The sequence below is a fragment of the Neovison vison genome, chromosome 12 (genome assembly GCF_020171115.1).
Source record: "Neovison vison isolate M4711 chromosome 12, ASM_NN_V1, whole genome shotgun sequence".
Lineage (NCBI taxonomy): Eukaryota > Metazoa > Chordata > Mammalia > Carnivora > Mustelidae > Neogale > Neogale vison.
The window spans coordinates 97155351-97171549 of NC_058102.1; the positions used below are offsets into that span (position 1 = coordinate 97155351).

Below are 16199 nucleotides of genomic sequence, written 5' to 3' on the forward strand. Positions count from 1 at the left end.
AAAATAGGAACCTGAATATGTAAGCAATGTGGTTTTTAAGAGCAATACTCCTTGGCATTGAGTAGGCAGGAAGGACGACTGAGTGCAATGAGTTCAGGAACCATGGGAAGCTCCTTCTAATGCAGGCAGATTTTTTTTTTTTGGCAACTCCCTATATCAATTTTTGTAAGCATTAACTTCAGTTCATACAAAAGCTCTGATTCTGGTGGAATCATTTTTTTCACATCATTTTTTCACCTTTGCCCAAACTTCTCCCATTTCCTTCATTGGTCTAGTAGATGCCCTCACTCCCAAGGAGACAATACTAAAAATTATATCCTTTTCGTCCAGAGCCCCTGATCTGACAAACTGGGTGTTTCCAGAGATGAGTGGACTTAATGACTAAGTTATTAGAAATTGTCAGTTTCTGGTAATTTAGATTGCAATAATAACCCACACCTGTCTTGAGACAAGTTGCTAGAGGAGGTCTGTGTTATAGGAATAAAAGTCCCTACTGCTCAGGCCCACTAATAGTAGCTTACCTGAGGGCCCAGACTGAGAAGTTATAGTCCTCCAGGTCTTGTTCTAAGACAATAGGTCTTGTTCTAAGGCTTTTTCAGCCCAAGGGTAATTACAACTAGTTTCCTAAATTCCTTAAAATGCCTAAAATATTAAAAATATCTTTAAAAAACCTTAATATCAACAACAAATTATTTTTGAGTGCTTATTTTACCCAAGCTGTATGTCAAACACTTCATTTCTCTTCAACTTACATAGAGAAAATTTCATAATGCACAGTACTGTCTCAATCACATCAACAAGTATCAATTTATAGCCAACTTGTTTCATCTACAAACAGGTGTATTCCTTCCAACCCCTACTTGATTATTTGAAATAGATACATACATTATTTCATATACATTTCAGTATGACTCTCTAAAAATATAAATTTTTTAAACATTGATGATAATATAGCACATAATTCACTGTGTACAGCTTGATGAGTTTTCAAAAGCACTGATACTCATGTAACTATTACACAGATCCAGATACAGCACATTTTCAGCACCCAAGACATCTCTTTCATGCCACTCAATATCAATATCCTCTCAAATGCATCTGCTCCACTGACTTACAATGCCAAGGCTCAGTTTTGTATAATCACGACTATCAAATGAATAAGAATACACAGAACGTACTCTGCGGGGTCTAGTTTCATTTGTTTGACATCATGTCCATAGAGTGGTCCAAGTTGTTATGTTAGTAATTTATAAGTTATAGTCTATTATAGAAATATAGCACAATTAATTTAGCCATCTCCTATTAATAAATATTTAGGTTGTTTCCTATATGTGACTATTATAAATAAAGGTCAAAGAACATCCTTGTACATGTTTTCTTGGCAGACATAAACACTCACATCTGTAGAATATAGGACTAAAAGTGGATTGATAGGCTATCTGTTAGCCATATATTTAGCTTAGTTGACATTTTCAAACAACGCTCAAAAATAGTGTACTGATTTATCTTCCTATCATCAATGTATATGGACTATAATTGTTTCATATTCTTGCTAACATGAAACTTTGTCAGACCTATTAACTTTAGCCATATTATGACTGATGATGTTGAATACCCTTATATGCTTTTCAGATATCAGACATCCTATTTTGTGAAGTGCTTATTCAAATAATTTGTCCTTTCTATTAGATTTCTTTCTGTTTGAATTTATTTTTAGGACTTTTATTAATTTTCTATATGTCAGTCCTTTGTCAGTGGCAAATACTGAAGTTATCTCTTATCTATGTCTTGTCTGTTCATGTTGCTTAGGTTAAATTTGTAAAACAAAAGATTTTAACTTTAATGAAGTCCAATCTATCCTTTCATTTCTGTTGTTGATAGAGAGTTCTTCGTTTTTTGTTTTGTTTTGGGGGATTTGTTGTTTCAGAAATGTTTGTTAACTAAACATCATGAAGGTAGATAACTATGTTCTACTCTATAAGTTTCACTCACAGTTCTTACAAACTAAGGTTAATGGCCCATGTGAAATTGACTTTTTCTATGGTTTGAGATAGAGAACTAGGGTCTTTTTTCCATGTGAATATCAAAATAACAGAATTATTTCTTGAAAAGATTCACCTTTCTCCTTGAATTCAGTGGCAATTTTGTCATCATCATTTGATATGTGAGTGAATCTTTTTGAGGTTTCATCACTTAATTCCATTGGTATGCTTCTCTCTGAACCAACACTATACTATTCTATTTATAGTAGCTTTAAAATAAGTTTTCATATCAAGTAGTGTAATCCAGATAACTGTCTTCTACTTCCTCAAGTTTACTTTGTTCTTATCAGTCCTTTGTTTTTCATAAAACTTTAAAAACCTTGGCAACTTCTACAAGTAAAAAATTATCTTCAGTGATTTGGGGGAAATTAATGTCATTATAACATTAAGAACTCTAATCCACTAAAACAGTCTTATTTGTGTCTTTGATTACTTTAAAAAATATTTTCATTTTAACTGTATAGAGGCCTTGCACAATATTGATAGACATATTACTGGTGTTTGATAGATTCATTCCTCAGCCTTTGATAACACATTGCTATTTTACATGGACTTTTTAAATTTTTATTTTCTAATTGTTTGTTGCTAGTTTTAGAGGTACTATTGTTCTTTAATATTGACTTTTATCTAGTAATCTTCCCAAATTTAGTAATTACTAATTCTTAAATTTAGTGATTAATTCTAGTGATTTACATGTAGTGAATTTTAAATATGTCAATACACAATCAAATAATATGCAAATAATGACAGGCTACTATATCTATTTTTTTCTTTATTGCTCTGTCTAGGTCCCCCCAGTAAAATAATAAATAGAAATGGTGGGAGTGGACATCCTGTTATATTCCTCAACTAAACAGAAAAGATTTCAGCATTCAGAATAAAATACTTAGGAATAAATTAACCCAAGGAGGTGAAAGTCTGTACTCTGAAAATTATAAAACACTGATGAGGTAAATTGAAGATACAAATAAATGAAAAGACATTCGATGCTCTTGGGTTGGAAAAAATGATATTGGTAAAATGTTCATGCTATCCAAAGCAATCTATAGATTTGATGCAATCCCCATTAAAATACCAATGACATTTTTCACAGAACTGTAACAAAGAATCCTAAAATTTGTATGGAACCATAAAAGCCCCCCAAACAACTAAAGCAATTTGACCCCCCCCAAAAAAACCCTATAGGTATCACATGCCTTGATTTCAAATTACATTACAAAGTCACAGTCATCAAAATAGAGCAAAATAGAGTGGTGGTACTAGAATGAAAACAGGTAAAAAGATCAATGGAATACAATAGAAAGCCCAGAAATAAACCCAAACAAATGGTTAATCAACCTATGACTAAGGAGCCAAGAATATACCATGGGGAAAAGACAATTTCTTCATTAATGGTGTTGGGAAAACTGGACAGCTTTGTGCAAAAAAAATTGGACCACTATCTTAACACCATATACAAAAATAAATGTAAAATGGATTTAAGACTTGAATGTAAGACTTAAAATCATAAAATTCCTAGAAGAAAACAAAGGAAATAAGCTCTCTGACACTGGTCTCAGCAATTTAGGGGGGTGACCAGTCCCCTCACGCAGGGGCAACAAAAGTTAAAATAAACAAATGGGATTACATCAAACTGAAAAGCTTCTGCACAGTGAAGTAAACCATCAACAAAACAAAAAGGCAAACTACTGAATAGGAGAAGATACTTGCAAATCATACATCTGATAAGAGTTGATATCCAAAATATGTAAAAAAGTCACACAACTTAATATCAAAAAAGAATACACAACCCAGTCAGAAAATGGACAGAGAACTTGAATGGACATTTTCCCAAAGACATACAGATGACCATCAGGCACATGTTCAACTTCACTGATCATCAGGGAAATGCAAACCAAATCACAATGATATACTACCTCATAGCAGTCAAATTGGCTATCATCAAAAAGACAAAAAGTAACAAATATTTGTGAGGTTATAGAGAAAAGGGAACTCTTGTCTACTGTTGGTGGAAATGTAAATTGGTCCATCCACTTTAGAAAACAGCATGCAGGTTCTTCAAAAAATTAAAAATGGAACTACCAAATGATTAAACAATTCCACATCCGAGTATTTATCTGAAGAAAATAAAAACACCAATTTGAAGAGACATATTACTGCACCCCTGTGTTCACTGTGGCATTATTTACAATAGCCAAGACATGGAAATAACTTATGTGTTCACTGATAGATGAACGAATAAAGAAGGTAGGATATATATAATGTATAAAATGATATATTATTTATAATACATATTATATATACATGTTAACATGTATTTTATATAACTTAATAAAATATAATTATATAATCATATGTATTATATAAATAATCTGTAATGGACTATTACCCAGCCATAAAAAAGAATGAAATCTTGCCATTTGTGACAACTGAATGAACCTGGAGGGTATTACACTACAGAAATAAGAGAAGGACAAATACCATATGATTTCACTTATATGTGGAATCTAGAAAACAAATGAACAAAAACACAAAAGAAGGGTGCCTGGGTGGCACAGTCAATTGAAATGACTCTTGGATTTGCCTCAGGTCATAATTGCAGAATTGCGAGACGAAGCCCCACATTGTCCTCTGTGCTCAGCACAGACTCTGCGTGAGACTCTCTCTCTCTCTCTTTTTGCCCCTGCCCCCAATGCTCTTTCTCTAAAATAAATAAATAAATCTTTAAAAAAACAAAACAAAACAAAATAGAAACAGACTCATAGGTAGAAGAAATGGTTTCCAAAGGAGCTAGGGGTTGGGTGGCAGGTGAAAGAGGTGAAGGAAATTAAAAGGTACAAATTTCCAGTGATAAAATGAATCATGGGGATGTAATGTACAACACAGGCAATATAGCCAAGAATACTGTAATGATTTTGTAAAGTGCCTGATGGTAGCTAGACTTATCATGAGGATAATTTTTTATGTAAAAATTTTGAGTCACTGTAATTTACACCTGAAAAAAACCATATATTGTATGTCAATTATATTTCACTGAAAAATAATAACATGTTGTCTAGATTCCCTTTATCAGACTAACAAACTTAGTTTCTATTCCTAGTTTTCTGAGAATGCTTAATAATGAGTGGGAATTATGGTTTATAAAATGCTTTTCTCTACATTACTGAGATTATCATTTTTTTCCCTTTATTCTACTAATTTTTCCCTTAATTCTACTAATTCTACTTTATTTATTGATTTTCAATGGTTAAGCCAACCTAGAATTTCTGTAATAAACCTCACTTTATGGTTACACATATCATTTTCTAACACTCCACTTAACTTGATAATTCATATTTAAGGATTTTTATAATTATTATGACAGATATCAACCTGTAATTTAACTTCTTGCAAAAATGTTTCCAATTTTGGCATGAAAGATATTCTGCCCTCATAACCAAGTTGAGAATTATTCTTCCTTTTACTCTTCTCAGGATTGGTTTATATAAAATTAGCATATTTTTTTCCTTTAAATATTTGGACTAATTTACTAGTGAAGCCATTTGGCCCTGAATTTTCCTTGTGAGAATATTATTAATTATAGATTCTATGATTCTGACTTATATTGACACATCTTTACATTTTCTTTTTCTTTCTGTCTAATTCTTTTACTTCTGTTTTTAACATAAATTAATATGTGATTTTAGGTAAAATATTTCATTGGCTTAATGTTCTTTATAACATACTTTATTATTCTTTTAATATTTGTTGCATCCGTATTGATATTCCTGTTTTTCATTTGGATAATTTCCCATTTTTTCTCTTTTGCTTCTTCTTGACTATACCTACAAGTTTAACTTTCTTAGAAAATCATTTTGCAATTGCATTTATTTTTTATATTATATTTATTCTCTATGCAGCTGATTTCTACTTTTATTATTCTTCCTTCTAACTATTTTGTTTTAGCTTGTTCTTCTTAGAGTCTATTAAAGTGAATGTTTAGGTCACTGGTTTTTCAATATATTAGATATTCTAATTTTATATTTAAATAAAAATTTCCCTCAACACAATGGTATACTGCACACATTTTGATATGTTACATATTATTGTAAGATGAAAGAAAAGTTACCATCACAAACCAGATCTCAAGAAATTACTAGAGCATAAACTATAGGTTTTTCCCAAGTGCACAGGATTAATCCAAGGAAATAATATGAAAATGAAAAGCAGTACTGAATGCCCAAACCAGGTGTTTATTGTGTAAATATAGTAGCTTGATGTGAAAATTATATATGATAATATGCACAATTAAGTTTATTATGGAAAGAAAAAATATCTTTGAATGAATTTTTAAAAAACTACCTGTGAATCTATCCAGACCCACCTTAGGAAGTGCTGAAAGGGGAAGATGAAAATGTATTTTTATTTTTATAAATATTCATATGTGTTCATACGTTTCCTTAAAATATTAAAAAGAATTAATTGCTTTGAGTTTTCTAATGTTTTCCTATTTTATCCTTTTTAATGATTGAGAAAAAATGATTACTGGAATAGAGTTGTGATCTTTCAGCTTCCATATATTATAGGAAAGAAAGTCAGGAAACGCAGACTACTTCTTGACCATCTGGTTTTTTACTGTTGCCTCTTGACCTGTGTCTGTTGTTATTTTTTATCTCTGTGTCTCTGAGGACACTGAGCCCACTGCTGCATCTTGGGATTTTTGCCCAGATTCATTACAAAGGCTAATCAGTGATGTTTGAAACTGGGTCACCAAGGACTTAGTTGTTTATTATTTAGTTTGAAATTTATCGTATAAATCTTAATAGTGTAAAAGCCTCTTATCCTTTCCAGAGAAGTCATAATGGTGACTTCAAAACAAGAGGGGGAAATGTTTTAACTATATTTTACTTTTAACCAAGAGAGAGCTAGAAAATACTTCCTGGGCAAAAAGAGGACCAAAATTCTTGGTCTGAAAATCTCAGTGTGATGAAGATGAAAAATACAAGGAGTTCCAGGCTCTCCCAGAGCATCAGGCAGGGTAAGTAGAGTCATAAACTGAGAACCTAGTAAATCCCACACAAACCTTTTCTAATAGATCCTCTTCATCAAATTAGCTTTTAGGGCTCATTGTTAAATAATTAACTGAAGGTAAAATTAACCCTTGGAAGAGTAAGTATAGGGGACACTTCATTTTACTTTTTATCTTTACTTTCATCTTTTTCCATCTTGGGGAAATTTACATGTTAATTTTTCTCCGAAAAGCAAATGTAACATGATTTACCAAAATCAGATGTAAATAATATTTATTATATAAAGACACAGATCTTTCTGAGATGTATTTTTTTATGTTTCTTTTTATAGTTTACATAAAGATAATGTAGAGTTATGTGCAGTGAGAAGTTATCTCTGCCACACACTCATTTTCTCTTTAAAGAGAAGACGTATATTACATTAAAATCACTGATACAAAAATAAAATAAAATAAAATAAAATAAAATCACTGATACGACAAAGTTTGTCATCCTAGATCATTTTTAAAATATAAAACTCTTGGTTTTTTTATTTTTTTAAAGATTTTATTTATTTATTTGACAGAGAGAGACATCACAAGTAGGCAGAGAGGCAGGCAGAGATGGGGGAAAGCAGGTTCTCTGTTGAGCAGAGAGTCCCATGCAGCACTCAATCCCAGGACCCCAAGATCATGACCTGAGCCAAAGGCAGAGGCTTAACCCACAAACCACCCATGTGCCCCTAAAATATAAAACTCTTTTAAAGATGAAAACTATTTTCTTAAACCTTATCTCTTAAAAACAGCATTAATGAATGGAATAAATGAAAAACATTTTGGAACAAGGGTTACCACCTAGAGGGTACAGGAAAGAGCATGGTACCATGTAAAGCTCTAGGAGCCACTGGAGTGAGGAATAATAGATTGAGGAAGTTAAGCAGGCTTGAGAGTATCTTTCTACTTCATTAAAATTATCCTCTGTAGTTATTATGGTGTGCCCCTTTAGTTCCTGGGAAGATCAAAGTTCTTCAAAAAAATATCATTGTCAGGCGCCTGGGTGGCTCAGTGGGTTAAGCCGCTGCCTTCGGCTCAGGTCATGATCTCAGGGTCCTGGGATCGAGTCCCGCATCGGGCTCTCTGCTCAGCGGGGAGCCCGCTTCCCTCTCTCTCTCTCTCTGCCTCTCTGTCTACTTGTGATCTCTGTCTGTCAAATAAACAAATAAAATCTTTAAAATATATATATATGTATCATTGTCCTATGCAGCCATCAAAAGAAACGAAATCTTGCCATTTGCGACAACATGGATGGAACTAGAGCGTATCATGCTTAGCGAAAGAAGTCAAGCGGAGAAAGACAACTATCACATGATCTCCCTGATATGAGGAAGTGGTGATGCAACATGGGGGCTTAAGTGGGTAGGAGAAGAATCCATGAAACAAGATGGGATAGGGAGGGAGACAAACCATAAGTGACTCTTAATCTCACAAAACAAACTGTGGGTTGCTGGGGGGAGGGGGGTTGGGAGAAGGGGGGTGGGGTTATGGACATTGGGGAGGGTATGTGCTTTGATGAGTGCTGTGAAGTGTGTTAACCTGGCGATTCACAGACCTGTACCCCTGGGGATAAAAATATATGTTTATAAACAATAAAAAATTAAAAAAAAAGAAAAGAAAAGAAAAAAAAATCATTGTCACTGGAGTCCAGTGAAGGTGACAGTAAACCTTGGGGTTTAGTTGTAGTAACTGGATATACAGTGAGAGATGACCCTGCCCTCATCTCTGGAGAAAGTGAGTATTTTACAGGACAAATGAGAGCCAGTCACAGCACAAGCTAACTGATTTTTGCCAGGAAATTGGAAAGCATATTGCCTTCTATCCACTTTTCATATAAGAGACACCCAAAATCTGGAGCTACTAGCTCAAAACTAAAAAAGTTTTTGATGATAACTTTAGTAACACTAAGTGTGATAGCTAAGGAAAAACGATAGAACAACTATTAAGCCAATGCAAAAATTAGTGAGTTCTTAAACTTCAGTTTCAAAATATGAAAATATGCATTAAAGAGACATAAATGGAAATTTAAGAGGGAAAAAAATCTTTCTCTGTGGAAGACAAGAATAAAAGTTTTATCCATGTTGTCGCAAATGGCAAGATTTAAATGTAAACTGAACAGATGACTATTTCATGGTGTAAATTGTGTGAATTAACACCCAACAGCACCGGCCTTTATAAAATATGTGTCAATAATCTTGAAAAATGACACAATACATTACAGTAACTTTAGCACAGATACAATTAAAGTGGCATAGTGAGTTGAAGGAAACCATGATAGGAATGAAGTTTATAGATGATACCTTTGTAAATGTATACAAAATTTCTGAGCATCTTTTTCCTTGAAATTTCATTTTCAGGAATTATTACAAAATCATGCAATAGTGTTCATAAAAACCTGGTTTTTGCAGACATTTTAACCTTTGTAGAAAACAAAGATTTATAAAAGGGTGTTGGAAATTGATTCAAAACTTTAGCTATTTTCATATAAATTTTTGAAATAATAAGAATTTACCGAAATAAAGAGCATCAGAAACGATGAATACCCAAATTTGTATCAACATGGATGGGACTGGAGGAGATTATGCTGAGTAAAATAATTCAAGGAGAGTCAATTATCAGGTGGTTTCACTTATTTGTGGAGCATAAAGAATAACACAGGGGACATTGGGAAATGGAGAGGAGAAGGGAGTTGGGGGAAATTGGAGGGGGAGACAAATGATGAGAGACTGTGGGCTCTAAGAAACAAACTGGGGATTTGGGAGGGGAGGGGAGTAGGAGTTGGGTGAGCCTGGTGGTGGGTATTGAGGAGGGCACGTATTGCATGGAGCACTGGGTGAGGTGCATAGACAATGAATTTTGGAACACCAAAAAAAAAAAAAAAAGAAAAAATTAGATTACATTCAATTTTAAAAAACTGGAATTACATAAATACAGTGGATTGAAATTAAATAGAATTAAAAGAAGTATATTTTGTAATAGAAATGTAAAAATATTTATAATATATTTTAAGAAAAAATGGCATGTGAAAAATTATTTAAATATGTAAATTTTTTACCTCCAGTTTGAATATCTTACTGAGAGAGTCCCCAAGAAAGCAAAACAACTACAAAGAAAAATAAAACTATTTAACTGTTTGAAAGCTAAAGCAAGTCACAGATGCCAGTTAATAGTTCAGCCAGCATGAAAGGTAATAGCATTCATGCATATCATGAAACCACCACCCTTTTTGCTGTTTTTACCTTTCATGCTGCCTGAACTATTAATGTTAGATACTGGTACATATAAAAGTTTAATAATTAAAATTAGTGACAAAGCAGTTTCTTTTTTTAAGATTTATTTATTTATTCATTTATTTGAGAGAGAGAGAGAAGGGGGGGCAGAGAGAGAGAGGGAAAGAGAGAATCTCAAGCAGACTTCCCACTGAGGGCAGAGTTTGACCTGGGGCTTGATCCCACAACCCCAAGATCAGACCTGAGCCTAAAGCAAGAGTCAGACACTTAACTGACTGCACCACCCAGGTGCCCTAGAAAGCAGTGTCAAGATGAAACCCAAATAGGACGGAAGATAGCTTTGAATATGTAGGCAACTGAATAAGATATGTATGTATTTATACAACAATATGTCTTACCATTGACTATAAGTCTGGGATTGTTAGTTTCAGAGATATCCCAGTAAAAAAGACAGCAGTCCCCGATTTCAACAAACTTAACCTTCTCATTAAAAGTGCTAAAATGGAAGTAACAATTATTTGTTATGAGAGCACAAATAAGGACCAGTCAATACAGACATAAAGTTGAGAAAACTTCTCAGTAGAAATGATGCTCAAAGTGAAAATCACAAATAAGGAGTTGTACCTGGGTAGTTTTGGAGACTAGGAAGTAAAGATGGAATGTGGAAGGACAGAGAGAGATGTGGAAGGAGAGATTTTTTTTTTCCCAGATAGATTACCAGTGTAAACCACTTAACACAAGGCCTACGACATGATAAATTCTCAGTAAATATAATCTATTCCTCTTACTATAAGAAATGTGGAGTAGAAAGAAGGTATCACTTACACAGACCATAAATCCCACTTAGGATTTTATGGTTTTTGAGGTCATGTCACATGAATTATCTGTAGGACAGAGATAATAGTAGCTGACATATATGAAGCATATACTATGCATCTGATTTTATCATAAATACATTACCTCATCTAATCATTTTAACTGTGTATGGTAGATACTCTTATTATCTCCATTTTAGTGATTAAAACACCCTGAAGGCCTGAGAGGTTGGGAAACTTGCCTGAAGTCATAGAGATGTGGGCAGGAAAGCCAGGTATTGCATGATGGAGGTCTCACAATAGGTGTGCTCTTAATCAGCATGATGCTGCCACTACAGCTTAGAGTGAGAATGAGAGTATAGACAGGTGTGTAGGGAGTATATTCAGTATTTTAATTTGATTCTGAACTTAGTGATAATGAGGTATTACAATGTTTTCCATACTTAAACAGACCAAAATATGTGAGGTTTTTTCCAGCTGTGTATCATTGGTCCCAACATTTCTTCATATGAAGCAGACAAATTGTGCCTTAAAATACTCTCTGTATCATGTATCCGGTGGACACTGAGTGTAAATTACATACCACCAGAGAAACTTAAGAAGAGAGTCAGAGGAGTGATCCAACAATTTAGAAGCTGAAACACGAAACAAGACATAAGCACATGCTTCGTCATCGTGCCATGATGCAAAATACAAGTCACAGATGGATCAGCAGCCCTGATGGAGCCCAGATCAGCTGTTATAGATTTACATTTTATCATGACCAAATCTTCAAGAAAAGTCATAAAACAAACTAAATGGAGATATTCATCTTTGAAATAAAGAAGAAACGTTACATATAAGAAGAAATCACAATTTTGTTGAATCACAATCTAATCACATGAGAAAATCCTTTCTTGGGTATAGATTAAAATTGTGAGGGAAAAGAAAATGAGATAGTAGAACAATTTTTAAAAATATGTTTAAAATATCTACCACAAAACTGCCAAAAGAATAAAATAAAATTAAAGATTTGAGTGAAATAAGTCAAGCAGAGAGAGTCAATTATCATATGGTTTCACTTATTTGTGGAGCATAACCAATAGCATGGAGGACAAGGGGCGTTAGAGAGGAGTAGGGAATTTGGGTAAATTGGAAGGGGAGGTGAACCATGAGAGACTATGGACTCTGAAAAACAGTCTGAGGGGTTTGAAGTGGCGGGGGGGGGGGTGGGAGGTTGGGGTACCAGGTGGTGGGTATTATAGAGGGCACGGCTTGCATGGAGCGCTGGGTGTGGTGAAAAAATAATGAATACTGTTTTTCTGAAAATAAATAAATTGGAAAAAAAATAAAATTAAAGATTTGAGTAGCCAGAGTATTGGCAATATCATTTATTAATTTATAAAATTATAAAATAAATTCCTTTGTATGTTCCTTTGTGTGCTATCTCTTGTAGTCACTGTTTATTGCCATCGAGCTTTGACACACTCTATTCAAATAAAATAACTCTAAATTTTACATCAAACTGAATAAAATTTAGTAGTCAGTGATGAAAAACCACACAGTAACAACCTTCATCTTATTGGGACTGACAGAGGACCCTCAACTTCAGATTCCAATTTTTATATTTCTACTTCTCACTTATATGTTGAGTATAACTGGGAATCTGACCATCATATCCCTCACTTTAGTTGACTCTCACCTTAAAACACCAATGTACTTTTTCCTACAGAATTTTGCTTTATTAGAAATTTCATTTACATCTGCATGTATCCCTAGATACTTGTACAACATAGCAACAGGTGACAGGTCAATTACATATAATATTTGTGTTATTCAAGTGTTTTTCATCGACATCTTTGGAGTAACAGAATTTTTCCTCCTGGCTACAATGTCCTATGACCGCTATGTAGCCATCTGCAAACCCCTGCATTATGTGACCATCATGAACAACAGAGTCTGCAAGAGGCTTGTCCTCGGCTGTTGGATGACTGGCTTGTTGATCATATTCCCACCACTTACTCTGTTCCTAAATTTGAAATTCTGTGATTCAAATGTCATTGATTATTTTTTCTGCGATGCATCTCCAATCTTGAAGATTTCATGCTCAGACACATGGCTCTTAGAGCAGTTGGTTATTGTCTGTGCTGTGCTGACCTTCATTCTGACCCTTCTGTGTGTTCTTCTGTCTTACATTCACATCATCAAGACCATTCTACAATTCCCCTCTTCCCAACAAAGGAAAAGAGCTTTTTCGACCTGTTCCTCTCACATGATTGTTGTTTCCATCACCTATGGAAGCTGTATCTTCATCTATGTCAAACCTTCAGCAAAGGAATCGATGACTATTAATAAGGGTGTGGCAGTGCTAATGTCATCCATAGCTCCCATGTTGAACCCATTCATTTACACTCTAAGAAACAAACAAGTGAGACAAGCCTTCAGTGAGTCCTTCAGAAAAATTGCATTGGTCTCAAAAAAGTAAAAGAATGCTCAAATTCATAAATAAAATAACAAGCTAAGCATAAACCATCAAGCTCTTAATCTCTTTGTCTCTTTTTAATATGATCTCTATTTAGGTTAACTTTCTCAAACATTTATTTCTTCCAGAATTAACACCTTTCACCACCTGAGTTCACTCCTTTAACTCCCCACCCTGCAAACAAACTCAAGATCCCAATCAGAGGACATGATAATAATTTTCTAATTGATGTAAACCTGATTTTACTTCTAATCTCACAAACAAAATTGCAATGCAGAAAAATAAAACAAATGAGAACCAAACAAGTAAATAAATAGTTTATCTTATATTTACCTGGACTTGTAAAAATTAATTGATTTAAAGTGCTCTTCTAATCATCTAATCTAAGTGTTGCTGAATTTTAATTGACTAATAAAACTTATTGGGTGCCTAATGTTGGTGGGTCAAGTTCTAAGCAAAAAAAAAAGAAAAAAATTAAGTAGTCATGCACAGATGCACAGTATAGAACCCATCACAGGGTTTGAACTCATGACCTTGAGATCAAGACCTGAACTGAGATCAAGAGTCAGAGGCTTAAACAACTGAGCCACCAAGGCATTGCTCTAGTTGAAGTTTTTAATTAGCAATATCCCTGATTGTATTTAGCTCAGTATTATTAAATTTTTTTTAAAACAGCACTTGGGGGTGGTGGGTGGGAGAAGGGGTTAAATGGGTGATGGCTATTAAGGAGGACATTTGTGATAAGCACTGGGTGTTATACGTAAGTGATGAATCACTAAATTCTACACCTGAATCTATTATCACACTGTATGTTAACTAACTGAAATTTAAATAAAAACTTGAAAAAGAAGAAAAAGCACCACTGCCCTAAACTAATATGATATAATTGAAAAGTAAAGAAAATAAAAATAAATACATTCTAAATAAATGTGTCTTAAGTGGAAGTAGAATTTGATATCTAGGATCCTAGAATTTATTTGTAAATACACACACACACACACACACACACACAGACACACATACACACACTCATATCAAATGCTGAAATTTTAAATGTAAAAGATTCACAAACTATACAAAATACATGATGGTTTTTTAACATTTATTTTTATTTATTTTCAGCATAACAGTATTCATTATTTTTTCACCACACCCAGCGCTCCATGCAATCCGTGCCCTCTATAATACCCACCACCTGGTACCCCAACCTTCCACCCCCCCACCACTTCCAACCCCTCAGATTGTTTTTCAGAGTCCATAGTCTCTCATGTTTCACCTCCCCTTCCAACTTCCCCCAACTCCCTTCTCCTAACTCCGCATGTCCTCCATGCTATTTGTTATGCTCCACAAATAAGTGAAACCATATGGTAATTGACTCTCTCTGCTTGGGTTATTTCACTCAGCATAAATGTGAGAAAAAGCCATTTTCTAAAAAGATATGATATGATAAGTTCAGTGTCAAAATGTTAATTGCTATTGAGGAATTAAAATTGTGTAAAATATTCAATTGTTTAAAGTATGAATATCCAAATTCAAAATGTAGTTAAATTAACCAATAATTTTTTTTCCAATTTATTTATTTTCAGAAAAACAGTATTCATTATTTTTTCACCACACCCAGTGCTCCATGCAAGCCGTGCCCTCTATAATACCCACCACCTGGTACCCCAACCTCCCAACCCCCCCCCGCCACTTCAAACCCCTCAGACTGTTTTTCAGAGTCCATAGTCTCTCATGGTTCACCTCCCCTTCCATTTACCCAAAAGCACATTCCCTCCCCAATGTCCATATCCCTACCCCCCTTCTCCCAAACCCCCTCCCCCCAGAAACCCACAGTTTGTTTTGTGAGATTAAGAGTCACTTATGGTTTGTCTCCCTCCCTATCCCATCTTGTTTCATGGATTCTTCTCCTACCCACTTAAGCCCCCATGTTGCATCACCACTTCCTCATATCAGGGAGATCATATGATAGTTGTCTTTCTCCACTTGACTTATTTCGCTAAGCATGATAGACTAGAGCGTATCATGCTTAGCAAAATTAACCAATAAATTTTTGTATATCATGAAAACAGAATTTCAAAAGAAATCTAGAAAACAAGCTATCAATATATATGGAAGACTAAGATAATTAAAAAGTTATAACTAAAATAATAGTTACATTTTTTTCATGAAGTAAATGGCATATAGATTAGAAGACCACAAAATGCACATCAATTTTTCTTAAAAAAACTTTTTAAAATTAAAACTCATAAAACTACTAAGTAAATTTTCATATTGGTAAGTTTTTTTGTTTTTTCTTAATTTTTTACTTTATTATTATTATTTTTTAAACATACAATGTATTTTCATCCCCAGGGGTACAGGTCTGTGAATCGCCAGGTTTACACACTTCACAGCACTCACCATAGCACATACCCTCCCCAATGTCCATAACCCCATCCCCCTCTCCCGACCCCTCCTCCCCCCAGCAACCCTCAGTTTGTGAGATTAAGAGTCCCTTATAGTTTGTCTCCCTCCTGCTCCCATCCTGTTTCATTTATTCTTCTCCTACCCCCCTAACCCCCCATGTTGCATCTCCACTTCCTCATATCAGGGAGATCATGTGATAGT

At 34.2% G+C, this 16199-nt stretch overlaps 1 protein-coding gene across 1 annotated transcript; it reads left to right on the forward strand.

Moving 5' to 3' along the window:
- Window positions 1–12656: 12656 nt before the first annotated feature.
- Window positions 12657–13746, forward strand: LOC122891555 (olfactory receptor 6C2-like). Its single transcript, XM_044227296.1, has one exon. It carries the CDS (start codon window positions 12657–12659, stop codon window positions 13590–13592), a length of 936 nt encoding a protein of 311 aa, XP_044083231.1. The 3' UTR covers window positions 13593–13746.
- The last annotated feature ends 2453 nt before the right edge of the window (window positions 13747–16199 follow it).